Here is a 14,921-nt window from a genome sequence, read left to right on the forward strand (position 1 = left end):
CCCATTTGCTGAGGGGAAAGCATCCACTATTGAGGCAAACAGGAAGGGACCAGAGCATATGAAACAAGACTGAGTGACTCCAATAGTAGTTGAGAAGCTCCTTCTGCCAGGATTACTGGACAAGGCAATGGGTAGGGTTGCACGTTTTGTATTTTTTCTGTTTCGATTTGTACCAAATCCGAATCAACCCCATTTTGTATTTTGTCCAAAATTAAGCCTTCCGAATCACCTCAGTTTTGTTTTGTATCCAAATTAATCCAAATCTGAATTAATTCAGATTTAAAAATGGGTCACATGGTCAAAAGAGTGGGTGGGGGTTATAGTGCCCAATGAGTGGAAGCTACCACAAAAATTTCAAAGGAATTGGGCAAACTGCTGATTTTTGGTGAATTTTTGAAATTTGTGCGTCTTTCTGATTTCCCCCATAAGGTATGATGGAGGTTTCAGGAAAAGTATAGCTTCACGCGGGGGGGGGGGGGGGGGGGGCGGGGGGGGCCTAGAGTGGAGTGTTGTTGGTGGTTGTGCCCAGTTTGTACAAGGAAGCTACCACAATTTTTTCAGAGGAATTTGTCAAAGGGCTGATTTTTAAAGAATTAATGAAGTTAAGCATCTTTCAGATTTTCCTCGTAGGGTATAATGGAGGTTCCTGCAGTCCCATAACTCCACTTGAGGGGCACTGGGGTGGCCCAGAGCAAGTGGCAGTGTAGTGCACATAGGGTGCCAACCACCCACATGGGTTGCCAACCCATGAAGTACAGGGTTTTGTTGTTCTAGAGGTGTTCTGAGAGTAGATTCTCTAGTAGCATATGAGAGTGGATTCATGGTTTTTCATTAAAAATCTCATTTGCTACCAGAGAATAAATGCAGCACCTCAGAAACAACAAAGCCCAATACCCCAATGGGTTAGCAATCCAGGCACCCTCTGTGCACTACACCACCACTCGCTTTGGGCCATCCCAGTGCCCCCCAGGTGGAGTTATGGGGCTGCTGAAACCTCCATTATTCCCTATGGGGAAAAAATCTTAAAGATGCCTAAACCTCAAAAATTCCTAAGAAATCAGCCCTTTGCCCTATTTGTAACCTGGGTGCACCACCCTTGGGGCACTGCCACCCAACACACTGTTTTGCCCCTGAAGCCCCACATAAACAAGTTGAAAGAGTGAAAAGAATGATGAACAACAATGACACTTAATTTTTGGGCACAGTTATTTGAGAATTTTGCAGTGGTTGGAAGCCTGTCCCTGTGGCACTAGCACAGCAGCACAACCCATTTGTGGATTCAAACAATCTTTCAATAAAAACACTCCCTCCCCATGGAACAGTGACCACAGGTCCTTTGAGATAGCAAGATAGTCCAATGAACTGCCTTGCTACTATGGAACAGCTTCAGATGTTCATTTAACTGAAGTGGAGTGAGCCGTAGTGCAAACAAATCAGCCTACTGTTCAGAATTGTTGAGATTTATCATCAGTGCATTTAAGAAAGTGTAAAACCATGGATCATGGTTACGAGAAAGAGAGAAGCAACTAAGATTCCTAGGGATGTCAATAGATTGACAGGGGTATTCCCCCCCCCTTTTGTCTCCTGTAGTCCCATGTGGATGACCTGTCCCTGCAATGGCAAAAGTTGTGAACCCCTGGCTTAGACATCATGTCCCACCAAATTACATTGTGGCCTAAATTACATTAGACTGCTCACCTTGGGCAACAAAACTTAGACACACTATAACTCATAAAAATCAGAAGAAAAACAAAATAGCTCTTCAAAAGACCCCTGAACAAGTCAAGAGATTCTTTCTAAACCTTTGGAAAGAAAAACCTGTGTAATTTCAGAACTTTCCTAACCAGCTTCTCAAAAAGCTTCTCCACACAATTTATACCACGGCTTTTAGCAAGAGCTTTGGAATTGCATTGAGCTCCCAAAGATATTTGGGAATTTCTGTCTCAAAATGCTGTCTTCCAAATCCCTTTGCAAGGTCAATTCTCATTTCAGTCACACTGAATACAACACATACTTAACTAAACCATTCATGCTCAACAGCTTTTTGCATATTTTATCTTCTGCTAATCACTCAGTGCCTCAGCTGGAGTGGAGAGAGTCAGAGAAGTCAATTTCAATTGCAATGCTTTTCCGAAGAACAAAGCATTCTGTCTGAAACACAGTCATTTCAATTTGGAAACAAAAATGTCTGTTTTTTAATTCTTGATTTTGTTTTAGTCACAAAACCTCTGAAATTGCCATTTTCGAGCACAAAATGTTTTGTACCTGAATCGAAATGCACAAGCCTAGCAATGGGGAGAGCAAGGGTGCTTGAAGCATTTATTGACTACCAGGAAAGAAGGCTTGCTGCATTCTCCCAATGGCTAATACAGACCGAGAGAAACATGGTTTACATGGGATTCCTCATTAAGAGGGTAATGCATGAATTGGCCTTGTGACACAAAATTTGGGGTGGTACACTCTACATAATTTTCTTTGGGGATGACTCCATGGATAGGTTTTATTCTCTTGGGATCTCACTGGATTGGAAATGAATCTTCTGCCAGGTCAAATAGGTTGGGTACTATTGAGTAGGAGTTGCATTCCTGTGTGACATGTCCTCAGATCTTTTTCTTGAGTTACCAACCACTATTTGCTCTGTACGCAGTTTTGTGCAGGGCAGCAGCTCTTTTGTGTGTGGCACATGGTGGTGTGGATTGTCAAGACTGGTGCATGGATGGCTCTGCTGTTAGGTAGGAGCTTGGTCTAGGACAGGTATGGTAACTTTCAACTTTATAATTGCCAAGATAGGAACTCTTCCTATGTGTTTCTATTGACCCAAACCGTAATGAATGGGTTATGTAAGAAAACACAGCACAGAAGAACTTAGGCATACCTTCATATTACTTTGCTGAGTGGGATCTATCTTGTGAAGAAAATGCGAAGGATGAATGTTCTATCTGTAAATTACATGTGAATGGTATAAAATAGAATGCAAGCCTGGAAAAATTCTACAGAAAGCATTTGTTTGCTTGTGCTCATGTGAATGCAGCCTGAGGCTGTTAATATAATGCATTTTTGTTCTGGATGGGAAGGGTATTACAAATGCCAGAAGTTCCACTAATCTAAACCTACACATGTAAGAAGAGTTTGGCAACCTTGAGCACTTTAAGTACTGATTAATAGAAGGTTGGACATAGTGCTGCAATACACTATGTTGGATCTTGCTATATGATCCAGTTTAAATTAAGCACTATTATGTACCATTGCTTTTAGTGAGAGAGTTAATAAGTTGCTTAAATATCTTCAGTAGAAATAAATAGAACCGAAAAATAAAAATTGTATAACTTTAGCTGGTCAGTGCCCTAGGTTTATATTGTGGAGTGCATATGCCTCTTCAAATATCAGAGAAGCATAGTGGCTGACATGATGAGGGAATTAACTCAAAATAGTCCCATAGAATTTTTTTTTAAAAAAAGTTAGGACTACAATGGATAATTTTGCTCCTCATGTCAGCGACTTTTCAGAAATAAGAGGCCCTACTTCTTAAGCATATAACTATATAACTATTATATATATATATATATATATATATATATATATATATATATATATATATATATATAATAACTTAATGAGATTAGCATGCATGTCAATTTAGGAGAAGGATCCTAGTTCTAGCTTTATTATTATTTATGTGATGTTGTTAGAACAGAATAAATACATTTTATGGATACTTATGGTCAATTGATCCATATGGAAAAATTATTTGTATAATTGAATTTATTATTAAAACTTGTGGTAAAATAAATTGGTATTTTTAAACATACTGTTGCAAAAAGATGATCAGAAACTTGCCTAGTGGTGTTTGAGAATGCCTCGGACTTCTTCCAATTATTGTTTACTAATTCCGTATTTACAGTTTGAGTTCCTACATTATTTTTGTCAGATTTTCCATCTCTGTGATAAAACCTTTCTCAGACATTCTTTGCTGGACAGTATTGATTTTAATTTCCAGTGTTTTGTTATTAGCCACTAAAATTGCATTAGTATATTCTTCATCCTTTTGTTCTCATACTATATTTAAAAGATAGTATCAGTAAAATGGGCTTGCAGTTTGCAAGCAATCCTCCAGTGAAGGTGGTTCTGGGAGAGCGAGGATGCGGGAAATTACCTTTCAAAAATGGCGAATGTTGCCTTTGCCAGCACCCGGAATCTTGTGGGAAGCCCTGGAGGCCTATGTAACATTCCATGGAGAAGCAGCCCTGCCCCCACCACTCAGCAGGCCTCTATGCATGTGCATACTGACCACTCAGATGGCCACCACACACCTGCAGAGACCAACCAGGGTTGATTTGATTTAAAATCAAATTGATTTAAATCATTATTTAAAATCGCTTCACAGAAGGACTAGATATTAATGATTTAAATCACTAATCAGGAAGATTCTATTTAATCATCTTTTTAATTAAAAGTACATTCTTATTGTATAATATAATCTTAATACATTTTCAAAGATAGATCTAGATTTCATTTTTAGAAGGTAGGTACACACTATAAGAGGCACACAATTCTAACAATGCAGTTTTATCCAGGAAACCAGGCCTTGCATTTCTTGATTGCACTGTTTCCATTTCGCATGCTTGCCTGTCTCTGTCACGTTACTTTACCTGTGGGCACACAGGTAAAGTAACTTGATTAAAATATTGCCAAATGGGATCTCTTTTACAGCCTTCTGCCATGATAGGTGTTTCCTTCTTATAATGGAGGATACTCCAAAAACATTTCTTCAGGACTGCATGAATATGTTCTTTTCACTTTTGTTTTCACTTTCTATTCACCTCCCCATCTCTTGCATTTATATCTGTACTCCTCCTCCTTGCTCAGATTTAATCCCTCTCCCCAAATCTTCCATTTTTTTAATTGAGTCTTTGCACTTTTAGAGGAAAGGGGGAAGGGCTTGACTGTGTGTTTATGCACTGCATGTATACCACCTGCAGAATAGGACTGATCAGGTCTCTTATCTCTCGTCCCCATATACTGCTGTTAATATCTTCACGTAATATAATTAGAAGCTTTGGTTAATATTCATGATGATATCTTTAACCAGGGTTCTTTTTTTAAGAATAAAAAAAATTAAAACCCAATTCAAATTTTTAAAAATCTGATATTTTAAAAAAACCTTTTAAAAAGAAGAAAATTATTGATTTTTATCAACCCTGAGGCTAACTGAATGGCGAGGCAGGTTGGCCTCCCCACAAGATGCTGGGTTGGCCTCCTGGGCTTCCCGCAGAATCCACTGTTTTCTTTCTCTGTGACTCTAGTCGATTTGTATCTCTATGATACATGCTTTCCAATTAGAAAGTTTTCTCATATTTTCCAGGAACTTAATTAACTTTTCTGGGGGTTTCCTTTCCTTTCCTTTTCCTTTTTTCTCTTTCCTTTGGGGGTGGGTGGGTAGGCTGGGCGATGTCTGGAATCTACCTGCAAAAATGGCATTTTTCTATATTTCATGGTTTGGTCTGGGATTTTCATGTCAGTCATTGAGGCCAAAGAAGCTTTATATATACATATATAGATAATGACTCTCACCTGATTTCCTGCTACTCTGTACTTTAATATATGGCATGCCACAACACCTCCTCCTAATACTTTTTAGTAGAGCCGTCACCATGTATGAAATCAATTTCAGTTCTAGCTCTTCATTAAACTATAATAATAGCCTTTGCATTAAGGATTATGGCAAAAAACCCCAAACCCCTAAATATGTATGAAGAGTAACTGCTATAATGCTCTTATTGGAAAAACTCCGAGTTGGGAATCATACTTTTGTACAAAACACAGATTTCTGCATTCTCCAGTGTCTGCTTTACTTGCAGTATTTACTACCCCTCGAGTTCAAATTCCCATTCAGCCATGAGACTTGCTGGGTGACTCTGGGCCAGTCATTTCTCTCTCAGCCTAACCTACTTCACAGGGTTGTTGTGAGGAGAAACTTAAGTATGTAGTACATCGCTCTGGGCTCCTTGGAGGAAGAGCAGGATATAAAATGTTAAATTAAATTAAATTAAATATCCTACTTGTTTCTCTGATACTTTCTAGAGGCTGTCACAGACCTTATCCAGATGTAATTCTGGTTCCCTGCAAACCATGGTTTGTAAATCAAGATTCTACCTCATGAGTGAGCACTCTCTCCCCCCCCCCCACCTTTCTGGAGAGAATGTGCTTCCTCCTCTTCTCCCCCTTGCATAGTTTTATGTTACATGTGTACCAGTGCAAACCCAAGAGTGTTCTACTAATTTCTTTTCTGATAGGACATGCAGTCCATAATATACATGTTTTAATTTAGTTTTTAGTTTTTTATATAACTTTTATATACTTACAATGGATTTTAGAAAAATCTGTGTACACACACAATGTTGACTCAGAAACAAGTTCCAGTAATCTCAGTGTGGCTTGCTCCCAAGTAAGTATAGTCTTAGGTCAGAACTCAACAGTTCTCAGGTGCTAGCTTACCATGGCACCTGGAAACCTAAGCATAGCATGAGCTAGGTAACCAAGAGTGATGAGCAAGCAAGCAGGGGTGGTTTGCACCCTCCATCGGTCCATTGCCTGCCTGGCCAGACAGATGCAACCAGGAGAACATATTAGCAAGCAAGACAAGGGCAGGTAAGGTAGTGAAATCTGCCCCCCCCCCATGGAGCTGAGGGCATTGCTGGTGGTAAAGTTAAACATCCCCCTGCCTAACAATGTGCAGTCCAGTTCCTAAATTCTTGGACGGGTGCCTAGAGACAAAGAAAAATAGCTGAGCCTGCCTTAGGTTGCAATATTGTGATTCTTTACTGAGAGTAAGCCCACAGTAAGACTTGACATTATGTTTTCATAAGCTTAGGCTGTAAATGTGGTTTGATGCAAATCCAGTGGCCTGGTTCAGACACTGCAGATTGCCTCCAAATCCAGATGTGAAACCATGGTTTGATTTAGATTTGCAAACGGGCTGACATCTGGACTAAGCTGCTCAGTAGTAACTTTTAAAGTAGTCTTGTTGCTACTGAGCATAACATCGTAACAACTGAGTAAGGATTCTTCTTTTAAAATATGTATTGTATTCCCTTTATTTTTTATTTATTTATTTTATTTATGAACAGATTGCTGTTTTTCCATTCTCTTAAAATACAGATCTTATCTGGGGTGTGTGTGTGTATCTATATCTTTTTGGACATACATTTTTTGTATGTCTTGTTGTTTTGTTTATGGTCTGTGGTTGGAACATTAAAGCACTTGCTACATCTAGTACTATACAGGAGTTTCTCAGGATTATTTGGGGCCTTTCACACGACCTACCAGGAGGGCAGGCAGGAGAAAGGCTTCCCAAACCTTGCCTTCCCCCCAGATTCTTTTCCTGGTGGAAGCATGCTGTGCACTCCTTCACAATCAGCCCTGCTTCGTGCAGCGCTGAGCAGGGCAGATTGCTCTGAGGCCGGGACTTATTGTCCCAGCCTCTGGGAATCCCACAGTGCACTGTGCAACATGGCCGATGCATTGTGGGATTATCCCAAATCTCTTCTAGGCACCTGTCTCTGTGTGCGGCCAGGCTGGAAGCAGCCTGGCTTGCACATGAGCAGCAAGCCCTTGCTCCAAGCAGCGAGTGCTTGCTCCCTTAAGCTCTAAGCTCGGGTAACAGCCAGGCTAAAAAGCCGGGCTGTGCAGCACTGGCCCGCTGGAATCTGGCCCAATTCTGGTGGTTTTCACGCACAGCCTAACCCAGACTGGGCGTCGCTAGCCTGAGTTAGGCTGTGCATGAGAACAGCGTCTTTAATTTCATTAGGACTTCGAGTAATTTAGTCAGGATGTTAGCCACTAGTTTGCAGGTAATCTTGATTAATGCTAGCCATTGTTTGCCTGACTTGCATGCCATAGAAAACTATGGGTATCTCAAATCATGGAAGGGAGGATGCATCTGCATACAAGATGGGGACGGGGAGGAAACAGAAGCACAGAAGCCTGTGGCACATTTCCATTCCCTAGATTGTTGTTTGGCCAGCATGACATCTGAACTATGAAGTATGCGGAGGTAAATAGAGTTTACAAGGACGTGTTGGCTTTTTAGGTGCATCCTGCTGTAGTGACATGGTAGGGAAAGATCCCTTGCGCAAGACCATTGTATCACAAGGAGAAAAACTTTAGTGTCTGTGTCAGGATCTCAGCTATGAAATGTAGTGTAGTGCATGTGTCAGTCCATGCGTAGAAAGCACAGGGCAGCCATCTCGCTTGAGAGTTAGTGGCTTGTATAAAGCATTCTCTCTCTCTTTCATCTCTGCTTGAAGCCCTTGTTTTATATAGTGATATAATTAGCTGTATCACCTTATCAGTGTTCTATGTGAGAACCTTGCTCTTTATACTGTCTCTCTGTGCACCTGTGTTGGCCATGCTTTGCTCATGCATGTCTCACCAGCAAGTGAATCTTATTTGTAATCCACTATAAAAGGCAGCCCCTTTAGTGCTAATTGGATCTCACCAATGGACTAGTGCACACGTCCCTTGGACCACCACCAAGAGCTACATCCCTTACTGCAACAGGATCCCCAGTAGTGTGTGTTTCGAGGGATGTAAGCCTTTTACTCCTCTATATTTCTCTGATTAAAATGACATCTATTCACCTTCCACCTGCATGTTCATGTCTCCCTGTCTCAGAACCAAGCAAAGAACTGTGCCCCAGGCACAACTCCTGCTGAGTAAAATCAGAATTTTGCTGTTACTTGCCATGACTTGCATTTCTAATCAAACTGTTATAGACACTGTGTAGACTTTAGAGTGATCTGAAGTTGCATTGATGAATGTTTATTGTAATTTAGCCTTAAATTACTGGCCAATCTAGGCTTAAGGTTTTCCCTCCAAACTTAACATCCCTCCTTCTTAATTAGCCTTAACTTACATGTCTAAAGGTAGGTCTAGTTTTAATTGGTTAAAAATGTAAAGTTGTACCGTTGAGTCAGTGTTGACTCCTGTTGCCCACAGAGCCCTGTGGTTGTCTTTGGTAAAATACAGGAGGGGTTTACAATTGCCATCTCCCGTGCAGAATGAGATGATGCCTTTCAGCATCTTCCTATACTGTTGTTTCCTGATATAGGTGTTTCCCATAGTCTGGGAAACATACCAGTGGGGATTCGAACCAGCAACCTCTTGCTCCCTATTAGGTGACTTTTTGTGAAAAAGTCATTAAGACTTACCTTGATAGCTCTGTCTCTTCTGTAATTAGAATGTAATGAGTTAACCCAGTTAATGCTAAACAGGAAGAATGTCCCCCATTCAGAACACGTGGGGTGGAGTGGAAGAACCAGGCATTCTTGAGCTAAGGTGGAGATCTGCATTTTGTCACAACATGACAGTTGTTTTGTATTCAATTTTTAGACCATGTTTCTACTGAGAAACTGGTAATCAGCGTAGTGCACAATTTGTGTGTGCTGCAGCTGCATTAGTGTTTCTTGTAGCATAAATAGAAAGTATGAACTTCAGATGCCTATATACAAACAGTGCAAATGCAGTGGGGATTTGCAGCCAATTGGGGTACTCTCTAGTGGGCAATTGGAAAAATTTAAGTGCTAACTAATATTTGGGTGAAGTGTTTTACTTCTTTAGTCTCATGAGACAACAATCTATCTTCTATCTATCTATCTAATTCTCTAAGACATACCCGTGGCTAATCCTGTGCGTGGCAGCTCTCGCAAGACTTCGTGAGCAGAAGCACCATGGTGATTGGGGAGTGGGGATTCCATATGCACATAGGGAGCCTGTGATGGTTAAGGTCAGTTGGAATGCAACTGTTACTGGTCAGAAGATATTCTTGATTGTAGAGGAGAGGATAGATTGTAGAATCTATCTATCTATTTATCTATCTAAAAGGATAGTGGGCAGGGGACTGAGAAGAGAGGGGTCATGAGGGAAGAAAGAGAAGGAGGCTGTTGTGTGAATTAGATGAGGAAACAAGATGAACAAGATCTGTTAACTCAGGAAGGGAAAGAGAGAGAAAGAATTTTTAAAAAAAGGAGGTGAAGAAAGACAGAGGGGAAGAGCAAGAGGAGGAGAGACAGAGAAAGAAAAAGGAGGGGAAGAGAGAAAGAGGGATGGGCAAGGGACGGGCCTGAGTCTGTCAGTGGCCTGAGGGCAATGAGTGGCAGCACCTGTTGGCAGCAAGGAAGGGCCCAGTCAACCACTGCTGCTGTTTGGAGCTACTGAGGCAATTGGTGGAGGCAGGCAGGGGACAGGCCCGGGCTTGTCAGCGGCCTGAGGGGAATGAGCGGCTTGTAGATAGTCTTGAAGAAGAAACACTTTCAACCTTGGGAATAATAGTCAGCAGGACTTATTCTGTATTGGAGATTGGACAGATGAGTATAAATTTGGTTTGAACATGTTTCCCCCCCACCCCCAAATTTGTTATGCCAAATTTTTAACCCTCATCCTATATCATGAAATCCTGCTCCAGAATAGGAGCCCTAACTCCAAAGCAGCCCTCTCATTTTGCACTGATGGAGAGGGTGGGGATTGCTGCCTGTGGCATGAGGTTGGGGTTGGGTACCAAGTGTATGAGCCTGAAGCCCTTAAGGCTTGTTCATGTACCACCAAACCAGTGTTCCCTCTAACATGAATTCCCAGATGTTGTTGACTACATGGGAGCATAATCCCCATGCAAAAGCCATTGCAGCTGGGGATTCTGAGAGTTGTAGACAACAACATCTGGGAATCCCTATTAGATGGAACACTGTGCCAAATCATGGTTTGGCTTCATAGCTGAACCAGGCCGCTGTTGCGGGGAAACTACAAAATACATGTTGGGAACCATAACTTTCCCTCCCCCCACATTACTACTTAACACTGTTCTGAAGTCCCAAGCACCCATCTCTAGGGAAGAGCATCTGACCAGGAGTTGCCAAGGTCCCAGTGAGGACTGAGCAATGTATAGGCCTCAATTTTAGAGAAGATTCATGAGGTTACTAATGTGCAACAAGGAATGTCTTGGGTGAAGTGGTTATAAAGAGTGTGGCTACTACATCTGAATTACTGAGAAGGGGGATTGGAAGTAAAGCTTGAAAATTGAAATGTGGGAATTCTTGTATTCATCTACTTACCAGTGCAGCTGATCAGAGAGGCCTGCTGTGCTAGATGCCTGGGGAGCCTTAAACCTCCCTCCCAGGCAATCTTGGAAGAGCAGTGACCAGAGGTCACTGAGAATGCCAGGAACCTGTAGAGCCTCAGACTACCCACTTGATCAGCCAGGAGGGAGCTGATTGGGTCATGAGGGCCAACCTAGGTGAACAAACTAATGAAGCAGGACCTGAAGAACCCCAGATTTCTTAGGGGATTGTTGAGGGTGATGGACAGAGGGCAGAACCTGCTCCTCCTCTACTTTGAGACACTGGCTGCAGCCTGCAATACATTGGCCCTCTCTGCAGGGCCACAGCAGCATAGTCTGTTGCAGCCAGGGAGACTCTGGCCAAGTAGGAAAGATTCCGCCTCCCCGCCCTTTCTGTGAGGAACTGTATTCAAACTTACTCTCTGTTGAGAAGGGAGGTATGGGGGCAGCAAACAGAGTGATCTAAACACCCATTATAGTGGCACTAAGAGTGCCTGCTTCTGTTGCAACAGATTTTAGAATATACTAACTAAGCTTACCCAATACACAGTTGTCCAGCCTTACATGAGGAAATTCTTTTCTGCAGAGTTTCTGCCATTGCAGCATGTGAGCCTACTTTCTTTGCAGCTGGTGGTGTATTTTTCCTCTTGCTTTCCCATGTCACCTAAGCACCACCAGAGCTATTATAATATAAAGCCAGCTTTAAAGTAAACCCAATAGATTTCCTTAATAAGCTCATTGCTATCCTGTAAATAGCATGAGGCACATTTTAAAAACCTGAACTTCATGTATAGTAGCTAGTGGATCAGGCTATCAGATTAAGTAATCCTGGCAAAGAAGACATGGTTCATTTTAATGTAATTGTTATTTGTAGATTACAGTTATAAAGTAGGAAAAAAATAAAATAGGCTTGATCAAACTTCCAGGAAAGTAGCCATTCAAACTAATTTTGTCCATTTGATTCCTAGTATATATTTTGTCTTTGTATGATGTAATGTTGCTTGGGCATGCAAGCCTTTTAGGTGTAATTCTGTGGAGCCAATATCCTAAAAAACAAACACTTATTTCAAAAAGAAAGCAAATCCAGAGAACTTTTTAAAATACTGTAGAAGATGACAAGCTGATCATAAATAGCGATTAAACAATGTAAACTTAAGGCTGCAGTTCTGTGCACATGTACCTGGGAGCAACAGGGGCTTGCATAGATGGACTTGCTTCTGAGTAAATATGCACAAGATAGCATTGCACATGATAAAACAGTTAACTCGGAACTAATGTTTTGCATCTTAAGCATATACACTTGAATTGTTTTAGGGTCAGTTGCCCAGTTACTGCATATTTTTTAATTTAAGAGTAAAGCCAACATCCAAAAGCCAGCCAAAATGGATAAATAGTACATAAAAACAGGAGAACACCAGTTGCAAGGAAGAAACCCTACAAGTGCTTATAGTTGAGCAGAACTAATGTCTGTCATATATGGTAAATGTGCACAGTTTAGTTTGTTCTAGGGCTTGTACTCTATTTCCTTGTCATGTACTTAGTTTTAAAAACGTGTAGCCTATTGCAGCATACAGCTAATGCAGTAAAGCAACTTCATAGAAAAAAGGTAATTTGAATGTTGTTAAAATAAAATTTCTGTTTTATTTTAACAGGTCCATTTGTTGAAAGTGCCTTTGTGAAGTCACTCGTACCAGAGACGTCTGTCCCACCCCCACCCCGCTGCCAACTTGATGTCTGCCAGCTAGATATTGCCCTTACCTTACTTGTCATCTATAGCAGTTTGCCAGCTGCTTGATGGGAAACTGACTCCATTTATAAGGCATGAGGAAAATGTTAGGTTGGGCATGAAAGCTGCTGAATGTGTAACTCTCCCTGCAAACAAAGAAGACACAACAGGCTAAAATGTTATCAAGGAGTGCAGTTGCATGAAAATAAACTTGTGTAACAAAACGTGTCAACAAAACAATCAAGGAGCTCACAGTTTTAAAAGCCAGAAATGCAAGTGAGCATGAATATTTTTGCAACCCAAAGTCTACAAGTGGCATATATTGATTGATGACTGATATACTTGCGGATAAATAGATTCTCAATCAGCTTTGAATGTATTGGACTCTACTGAGCACTTATTACATCATTACCAGTAGGAGCTATTTGCATTGAAAGGGGTTTTTTTCTTGAATTGTTGGAGTACATAACTGGAGGTGATTCATTAATAGCAACTCTTGCAGTCTAAACCAGTTTTGCATCATGGCTTTGAATGTTGCTCCTGTTAGAGATACAAAATGGCTGACGTTAGAAGTGTGCAGACAATTTCAGAGAGGAACTTGTTCACGCTCTGATGAGGAATGTAAATTTGCACATCCACCCAAAAGCTGCCAGGTTGAAAATGGAAGAGTTATTGCCTGCTTTGATTCTCTAAAGGTAAGAATAAAATTTGCATGTAATGTACTAGTTGTAGCAAAAAGAAAAGTCACATCAAAAGATTTTAGTGTCTCTTTAATAGTTGAAGTATAATTGTTAGACCAACTCACTTTGGAAAGTGGTATGCGATTTTGTGTTGTCAGGTTGATTAAAACTTTGAAAACAAAAATCCCCCCCCCCCCAAAAAAAACCCCACAGTTTACTGTACTTACTCTAGGGCTTGAAGCATAGTCTGGGGCTGGGAGCTGTCCTATTTAACTACCATGGACTTCATGTTCTTGGAGTCTTAGATCCCTCTTCGGGCATAGAACGGAATAAGGTGCACAAGGTTAGTTGCAATTGGGACCTGTCCCTGACATCTGATACATTCACCAATTGAATCATTTCAACAAAGCAGGTAATTTTATGCACACATAAGGATGTGTGCAATGGTACATCTTTCTATGAAGTTGGTAGGAATGCTCTTGTGGATTGTGGGGCCCTTGAGCCCACAAAAGATTTCTGGCTTAGTGCTGGTGTATAAATATGAAAAAATGATCAATTATGTTTGATATGGTGTTTTTACAAAGATACCTTGTAAGATGCATTGCTTTCTCATGTCTAATTTATGGGAGCCCTGTTTTGAATCATTGAGATTTTTGAATTGGGGCCTAGTGTGCAGTCACAAGGATCTCCTTCTTCCCTGATAGAGATGATTTTGTGGCAATCATCTGTTGAACAGAAAAGGGTGTTCACTCTAGAGGTGATTTGTTGCAACAGATGGGGAGAGGTGAGGAGCTCACATATACCAACAGGCACACTCTTTGCTTCTGTACATGAAGAACTCTGGATCAATGCCAAAGTACTTGGGTACTGAATGTGTGGGTTTCCCCCAGAATTCCCTTTTGGGTACATATGATCCTCTCCAAAATGGCAAACCTATTTCAACAAACAAATTGTCCTTGCTGGATTGCAGTAATTATTGTAAGTTTAAAGATGAAACCTGTGTCATAGGCCCTTTGAACTCTGTGGAATTTATTTTTGAGTAAACATGTGTAGGAACAGATTGCATATCTATAAAAAAAATTGCAATACAGAATTAAGGTAAAATACTCAAACTTAACTAAATCTGGACCCCTTAGGACCACTGAGAGTGTTGTAGCTGATTTCAATATGTGAATTGCATCACAAATGTTACAAAGCTAGGCTGAATTGGCAGATTCTGACAGCCAAGGCAGTTGCCATAAAAGGCACACCAACATTGATGACATGTATACTGTGAGAGATGGGAAAACCCAGTTTTTTCATATCCTGATGAAAGATCTCCATATCAGTTTGCTTGTTTATTTATTTATTGTTAAATTTATATACCGCATTTCATTAAAATAATCCCAGTTTCATAGAACTGTCT

The 14,921-nt window shown here is 40.8% G+C and overlaps 1 protein-coding gene across 16 annotated transcripts in view; it reads left to right on the plus strand.

Moving 5' to 3' along the window:
* The window catches only part of MBNL2 (muscleblind like splicing regulator 2), a 122,360-nt gene that overhangs the window by 13,507 nt on the left and 93,932 nt on the right, over positions 1 to 14,921 (plus strand). For 15 of the 16 annotated variants that reach the window (XM_053306403.1, XM_053306406.1, XM_053306405.1 and 12 more), the window contains exon 2: positions 12,763 to 13,531. In XM_053306403.1, coding sequence (XP_053162378.1) covers positions 13,358 to 13,531 — 174 coding nt within the window. In that variant the 5' untranslated portion in view covers positions 12,763 to 13,357. Of the gene's footprint in view, positions 1 to 12,762; positions 13,532 to 14,921 lie in introns of those variants that run through there. The other variant, XM_053306418.1, reaches the window with a different exon arrangement.

The sequence above is a fragment of the Hemicordylus capensis genome, chromosome 3, assembly GCF_027244095.1.
Source record: "Hemicordylus capensis ecotype Gifberg chromosome 3, rHemCap1.1.pri, whole genome shotgun sequence".
Classification (NCBI taxonomy): domain Eukaryota; kingdom Metazoa; phylum Chordata; class Lepidosauria; order Squamata; family Cordylidae; genus Hemicordylus; species Hemicordylus capensis.